We start from the raw sequence: 7,987 nt of genomic DNA on the forward strand, positions 1-7,987 counted from the left end.
TACATATACACACATACACATACAATCACACTTACACACACACACACACACACACACGGAAGAGAACGAGGAACTGAGAGGCGGAGATAGAAACAGAGAATTTAAGAAATAACAAAAGCAAACGCTCAGTGTCGTGTGGCATGTGAGGCAGACAGCATCCTCCCAGGAGTCAGCGGACGCCTTGCAGATGCCTGGGTTTTCAGCTGGTGATGCTGCTCCAGGAAGCCCTAAGCATCTTACTTTTAAATAAACTTCCTGGGTGCCACACAGGTGACCCTTACATCCTGACAGGTGGAACAACGAAATGCAGGTTCCCAGGTAGGCCTAAGGTTCTGCAATTTCTACAAAATCCTAGTGATACTGGAAGGCCTGGTGCTCCATCACACGAAGGGTCTAGGAGAACTGGGAGCTGGGCTTCCAAAGACCACAAAATCTCAGCCCCCTCGTCCACTAGGTGGCGCTGTCGGGGGCGATCAGCCCATCGCCAGGTAAAGGAGTGCTGTGGCAGCCAGGGAGCCTAGGGTAGGGCCTCACAGAGCTCATCACTTCCCTGGGGCGGCTGCCCTGGGGGAGGCAGGCAGGCAGCTTAGGGCCCTCACAGCTGGTCTTACCAGACAAAGCCAGAAACTCACAGCCTCAGAGCTACCCCTCAGTGCACCTCAGGCTGAGCTGAGGACCCCAGTGTCCCACTGTCTTCCTCATCCGACTGCTTCCCAGCCTCTCATCTGCCTAGCAAGTCACAGGCAGTGCCTACAGAGAGTCAAGGGACCTGGGCTGCATCTCTGGAGATTTCTGTAGCTGCTAAACAGCACTGGGTTGGTTAGATACCTGGAGAAGCAGCCCAGAATGAGGGTGGAGGATGCTTTCAGGGTGGCCACACCCCTGTGGCAGGCTGGAGACCAGCTCGCAGCACTAAGGAAACCGGTTCCCTCCTGCTTCAGCTCTGTTCCTTCTACAACGATGTGACCACACTCTGGAGGCAATGACAACTTCATATCTGACTTATCACTCTTAGGGGGCTCTCTGCAGGGGATGTGTCCATTCAGAGAGGGGGTGGGGTGGTTGGGAAGGGCTTCCGGAGCTCTGTCCAACCCGTCCACTATACCCATAACTAGTACCAAGCATCGATTGGAGCTCAGCAACATGACAGAGATTAAAGATGGCACTTCTGGCCCTTGGGGTTGGCTCAGTGGGTTAGGGTGCTTGCTGCCAAGTCTGATGACCTGAGTTCAATCCCCCAATCCACATGATGGAAAGAAGACTGGTTTCTGCCTTCTCAGCTCCACATACCCACCATGATCTGTACGTGCTTCCCCCAACAATACAAGTAAATAAATAACTGAATACACAAATAAATAAATAAATACATACATACATACATAAAATAATGCAAAATTTTAAACCACCACAGAAAGCCAAAATCAACTAACCAAAGGACAATGGACACAGCCTACAAGCATGCCCTCATCTAGGTCACCAGTGGCCATGAAAGGGGCCTTCCAGGTCTCCACAGTAAGGTGCACGTGCCTCTGCCTTGGTGGACTGCAGCACCCCTCTCTGGGACTCCATCTTCTGGTCCCTTCTCTGATATCCAGAGGTGACTGAGCCAGTGAGTTGGCTCAGTGTCAAAGGTACATGCTGTCAAGCATGCTCACCCTGGAACCCACAAAGGCAAAAGGCAACAACTGAGTCCTGCAGCTTGCCCTCTGACCCCCACACTCTCCATGCACATAAAAACACAATAAGCACATAATATATCTTTAAAAATGCAATCCAGAGAAGGCGGTGCACCCTTCAGGTGCTGCCTGAACCAGGACCCCGAAGCTGGCTTGGCGCTGCTTTTCCTGCTGCTCCACTCCAACAGCTCTGTCAGCAGGCAGGAAGCATTTTTAGGCCGCGGTTTATGTAATTGGACGCTAACCAGAGTTCTTTGAGAAGCTCTCAAACTGCAAACATTTGTCAACACCTAGTTCAGAAGCAAGCGCTGCCTCCTTCGAAAGAGGCCCACATGAGAAAAAAAACTAAAGACTTTAAAAAAAAAAATCCCAAGAAATGGCTTTTCCTAGGCTGAGTCTCAAGGCAGCAGTGGGTAGAGGGCTCAGGGGTGGTGGTGGGTGGAGACATTTGGAGCCACCAGAGACAGGGGAATGCTGGGGAAATCATTTCTTCTGAACCCCAGCTCCTTGGCTCCAAGGCTATTTTTCCTCCCGAAGAAGCAGAGGAGATGTGAGGGCTTCTCAAACTTCCCTACACCCGAAGAACCCTTAGGGATCGTGTGAAGATGCAGGCGCTGACTCAGCGTGTCGAGGGTGGAGGTCACTACCGGCCACTAGTGATTTCTCACTATGCTGCTTGTCCTAGGAGGAGTGAGGGAACCCCGCACCGCCCTGGCCTGAGCTCAGCACCTGTGCATACCCCAGGACAGATGCAGACATAAAGGATTAAGAGCAGAGGATATGAGTGTACCAGAATCTTCACAGCCGCTCTGCGCACCGGGTGGAAGGGGCTGAGGACGTACAAGGCATTCGTGGCACTGAACCGGAAGATGGTTTTGCCCTTATTCAGCACGATGAAGGTCTGTGGACAGAGGGAACTGTTAGGTCTGGAGATGGCTGTCATCTAGGAGCCCTCAAGCAGTTCCCTCTCTTTCTCCCACCCTGCATGGTGGAGAGTCCTGCTCGCAGCTGGGGCAGCAGAGACTTATGGGTGAGGAAGGAATGCTAAAGAGAGCTATCCACGGCTTTCCCTGGGACCTTGCCTGCCTGAGGTCAAAGGTCAGCCTCCGAATGGCACACAGGGTCTGGGCTTTGAGGATCTCCCTTTGTTTCTAGAAGACAGGCCTGTCTGGCATCATGGGGCAGGGGAGCTGTGAGATCTCAAGGCTGCAGAGCAGAAGCCGGAGGCAAAGGGAGCCAGCACACCAGAGCATGGCAGCCACAGGCTATGAGGTCACCCATCTTCACGGGCTGAGGGGATGGGACAAAGCCCTATCTAACCTTGGCTGCTGGGACACGGTGAGCAGATAGGTCAGAACTAGGAGTTCCATGGGGTGCCAGCCTGCGTGACCTCAGGCGGTGTAGCCAGGGACGGCAAGAGAAACAGGTTGGAACCCAGGGTACCAGGAAAACATCAAGCATCCCCAGATATATAGAGACTAAAAAAGAGATGTCTTTGGTGACCTGTGGTGGGGCGGGGGGCTCCTAAGCCCAGCCAGCCTGGACTCCGTCTTAGGTTCACCTGCTGTGCTCACTACTGGTCTCATCTGAGTCCTGCCTAGTCCTTTCTGTTCCCCTCCATGACCTAGACTCACTCTCAGGTGTGTCCCTAACCCTAATCCCAATTCTGTCAGCTCCGAGCAAGCATGACCCGAGCCTACCCACTCGTTCACTCACAGCTCAGGCTCACATCCTACTCGGACCCTACTCCAGTCACCTGAGCCAGGGAGAAGTCCTAGAGCCTCATCCTAGGAGCAGGGCCCAGGTCGTCTCTCCTGCTATCTGTCTGTGTAGATGGAGTGACTGTGTGTGTGTGTCCCTTCACACCCACAGCTGATCACACATGCACCTATGCATATGCACATACACACAGACATGCACACTCAGGCTTAGTCTCTTAAACATTGTCTTCAACCACCATGACAGACAGACCGGCAGACACATGCTACCCAGGCCCCCACACTGACTGTACTTATCTTTCCAGTCCCGCTGGTGTTGCTCTGCGCTCAGCTTGAAGCTGGCCACAGGGACTCCCGTGGCCACCCTGGTCTCTGTTGCCTAGCCTTCCGGGAAAGGCCTTCCTCTAGATCCCAGCCTGTTCTCCTGCCATGACCCCCACAGTCAGGCCCAGAAGTGGACAGTTGTGTGAGCAGCCTGTCCCTCTGTAGGGGACCTGTGTGCCTGTCACATCATTGGTGCAGGGGAGGGCCTCTTGGAGAAACAACACAACACCCCCTTCCCTCTCTCCAGGCAACAAGGGCGGCTTCCTCACACTCCATGCCTTAGCAGCCACGCCCTCTTCACCCCTCAGCCTTCCCATGACCTCTGTGGTTCAGGGAAGGCCATGAGGCCCAGGAGACTTCTACTGTGGCTCAGCCTGAGCCAGCTGGCTCAGAGAATGATGCCTGGCTAATTCTCTGAGCTGCCAGAGGGACAGGAGGAACACATGCAGGAGTTAGGAGGGGGACCGCTCAGGGCTTCATTCCAAGCGCCCACACGTCTGGGGACAGAAAGGAATCCCCTAGAGGTATATGCCGGAGAACGACAAAAGAAGGCAACATTTCAGTGGTCCTCCCACCCCCATGTTAGGGGCTCACACGGCGTGATTTATGTCTGTACCCCAGAACTCCAAAATTAAGGTGATTGGAATACAGATTAATGGTGAATCACTCCCCCAAAGCCCAGGGGAGCCAGCCCCACACAGAACTCTGCAGGAGCAAAGCTCCATCTGTCTGCTGCCTTCCCAGGAGCTACCCAAAAGGGTGAGGAGGGTGCTGAGGGGGCAGCAGTCACCTTCTGGGTACTATAGAAAGGGTCCAGGTCTTCCAGGGGCTCCCCGATGAGCTCTCGGGGTGGGTTGCCATAGAGATCTGGCAGCTTTTTGGAGGCCTGTAGGTCCAGCTGGGGCCGGGGAGCCTCCTCCTCTGGCAGGCCCTCACGGCTCTCCTGTGAGGTGGCCGAACCACGGGCTTGTTTTTCAGCCATGCGCTTCTCGATGGCCGCCAGTGACTCCCGGGTGAACCTACGGAAGCTGCTGGTGCCCCGAGGTAACAGGAAGTTTGCCATCTTCTCATCCTGCTTCTGGGGGCACAGGCTCTCCTCAGGCTGCCTGGAAGGAAGCTGGGAGACAAACATAGGGTGTGATGGGGTGCCACAGCCAGAGGGCAGGGTAGTTAGCCAGCTAGGCCTGTGGCAGGGAAAGACACAATCTGCAAAAGTGTACAGCCCACCCCCCTCCCGACCCCCTCCCGTTGCCAACCACTGCACAGGCGCATACAATTGACAGCGGCTGGGGTAAACGCTGATGCTCTCCTCCATTGAGGTGTGGGGTTGGGGGGAGGGTCCGTGAAGTGACTCCCCCCCACTCCTGCCCCAGTGTGTATGCGCAAATATCAGTGATCAAGAGACGGTGTGTCCTCATGAAGGGGTTACCCTGCCCACCACACACAAAAGTAAAAACACTTCAACTGACCCCCTTTAAGACATTTCCACCACAACCGGCTCTGTGGCCTCCACAGGGCAGGGATGGGAAGAGATGTCTGTTCATTTTATCCCAGACCCAAACAGAAGGGCCTTTCTCCAATTAAAAGGTGAAGCATGCATATGTCAGGATTTGGCCCTGCACGGGACAGGGTCCTACCCCTCCTCTCCAGGGAACATTCCCAGCCTGAGTGGTGTCCAGTGCCCCCACAATCCCCATGCCCTCACACAAGAGGTGCAAATCAAACCTGAGGCATAGAGGCAGCAACTGGAGGCAGCATTTGCCCCCCAAGGGATCCAGGGTTTTCAGCAACGGCCGGCCGGACAGGAACACAAGAATTAGCATCCAGATGTTGGCATCTGGTGTGCCCAACTGTGCAGACCTCCAGCTGAGGATCTCATAGGGATTCCCTGAGTGCAGTACTGTCCCTAGCTAGACTGATTCTAAAGACGGGAAATGTGACAGGTGGGTCTCTGGCTCATCACACTGTCCCCTCTTCTACCATAAAAGGGGACATACAAGCGCAAACCCCAAGGGTTGTTTTTTTTCCCCAGCACCGGAAGGCGGTGACCACTGGTGAAGAGGACTTCCAACAGGCATATGTGTGTGACGTCAAACAGGGAGAATGTGGCCCCTGGTGGCCTCAAAAGATTCAGAACCTGGTGCGAACACACTCTGTCTATGACAGCAAGGCAGAAGAATGCATTTCTGTCGAGCTCACCAAAACAGGATGTGGCCAGAGGGCTCCTGACTATGACACCAAGCCAGGAGGCTGCACCGCTAATTACCACATCAAAACCGGGAATGGCTGGGCACCGGCTCAAGAGGGCAGACTGGACACCTGCTGAAGATGTCTGCCAGGGACACACTCTCTTCCTGTCAGCCAAGGGCTTTGCCCTGAGCTCACTCCATGGGGCATGTCATTAGTGACCCCTATATGCTTCTGTGACACCCATGCCAGCACACGGCCAACAAGGACCCCAACTCAGGGTGCCCGAGCACCACCGATGGCAGATAAAGGATGAGCGACACACACAGCCTTATAGGCTCCAGGGCTGCTGAGCCGGTTCAGCCCTCACTGCCAAGCCCGATGACCCAAGTTCAATCCTTGAATCCACACAAGTTTTGAACTCCACATGGTTGTCATGGTGCACACGCACACACATGAGGTGGGTGGGTCGGGGAGAACACATGAGAATGTAAAAAAATGAAAAAGCACAGAGAGGACACCTCTAGACACTGGGGAGATGGCTCCGTTGGTACAGTGTTTGCCATCAGAGTGTGAAGGTCTCAGTTGGAAAGTGCCTGCCTGTGATTCCAGTGTGGGGAAACAGAGGCAGGAAGATCCCTGGGGTCTGTTTGCTGGGCCATCATCCTAGTCCCAGGTCCTAGTGAGAAATCCTGTCTCAGAAAACAAGTTGGACAGCTCCCGAGGAATGACGCTGCTGTAAGCTGACCTTTGGCCTCCATATGGCTGGCATATATGTGTCTCTGCACTGGGACACACACACAGACATGAGCATATAGTTGTATGGTGTGTGTGTGTGTGTGTGTGTGTGGTATGTGTGTGTGGTGCATATGTGTATATATGGTATATGTATGATGTGCGTGCATGTGTATGAATGTGCATGCTGGTGTGTGTGTGTGGTTTGTATGTGCATGTGTGGTATGCGTGTGTACATGGTATATGAGTGTGTATGATGTGTGTGTATATGGTGTGTGTGGTATGTGTGTATGGTATATATGTGTGTGGTATATGATATATGAGTGTATATGGTGTGTATATGATGTGTGTGCATATGTATGGGCTGCATGCTGGTATGTGTGGTTTGTGTGTGCACATGTGATGTGTGTGTGTACATGATGTGTGACTCTGTATGATGTGTATGTATATGGTGTGTGACTGTGTATGTTGTGTGTATATGATGGGTGTGCAAGCTGGTGTGATTAGTATGTGTGTATGGTATGTGAGGTGTGTGTGGTGTGTGTATGGGGTCTATGTGTGTGTATGTGGTGTGTGTGCTCATGTGTATGGTGTATATGTGTCTATATGTATGGTGTGTGTGTGTGTGTCTGTGGTTTGCATGTGGGTGTGTATCCCTGGGCCAGTACAGTACGAAATGAACGCTGTAGAACCAGAAAGACAGAGATTCCCTTTCCAACCTCCCCGTCCTTCTGCAGCTTCTTATTTGATTCACACAAAGTTAAAGGACCATCTTTGTTAAAAATAGCAGGTGAGAGTAGGTCCCCACTTCATGAGAGCCTTTCCCTGTCTAGCCTCCACCTCTGGCTGAGCAGAAGGCGTCTATCTGCAGCACTTATCAGCAAACATGAATGGTGATTTTTCTTCCCCTAGCTGAGGAGAATTTGGGCCAGTTTTCAACTTTCTTTGCACCCTTCCCTCATTGCTTGAATCTGCTACGATGAGCTTGCAAAGCAATACAGCCATTACTCATTTCATGTACGAAACAAAGAGCCCAGCCTGAGGACAGCGGGGCAGCCCTCTCCGTGGTGAGCAATTGCTCCTCTGTAAACGGGGAAGCCACCCCTTAGCTCAGGATGATTTGCTAAAAATAGTGTTCTCTGGATCAGGGTATCCATCTGTGACCATACGCCTGCAAGGGTTCTGGAGACACGTGGAAGCCCAGGGACGCACACACTGGCGGAGTGTGTGTGTACAGGCGTGCACCCGCACATGCATCTGCCTCAGTAAAGATGGCGGAGTGTGTGTGTACAGGCGTGCACCCGCACGTGCATCTGCCTCAGTAAAGATGGCGGAGTGTGTGTGTAC

General features: G+C 53.2%; 1 protein-coding gene across 5 annotated transcripts in view; it reads right to left on the minus strand.

Annotated features, from left to right (window-relative positions):
- The window catches only part of Scn5a (sodium voltage-gated channel alpha subunit 5), a 98,351-nt gene that overhangs the window by 75,325 nt on the left and 15,039 nt on the right, over positions 1-7,987 (minus strand). For 2 of the 5 annotated variants that reach the window (XM_021171629.2, XM_029481482.1), the window contains exons 2-3: positions 4,509-4,835; positions 2,459-2,577 (exon numbers count right to left, since the gene is read on the minus strand). In XM_021171629.2, coding sequence (XP_021027288.1) covers positions 2,459-2,577; positions 4,509-4,781 — 392 coding nt within the window. In that variant the 5' untranslated portion in view covers positions 4,782-4,835. Of the gene's footprint in view, positions 1-2,458; positions 2,578-4,508; positions 4,836-7,987 lie in introns of those variants that run through there. The other 3 variants (XM_029481483.1, XM_029481484.1, XM_029481485.1) reach the window with 3 other exon arrangements.

The sequence above is a fragment of the Mus caroli genome, chromosome 9 (genome assembly GCF_900094665.2).
Source record: "Mus caroli chromosome 9, CAROLI_EIJ_v1.1, whole genome shotgun sequence".
NCBI classification, from domain to species: Eukaryota; Metazoa; Chordata; class Mammalia; order Rodentia; family Muridae; genus Mus; species Mus caroli.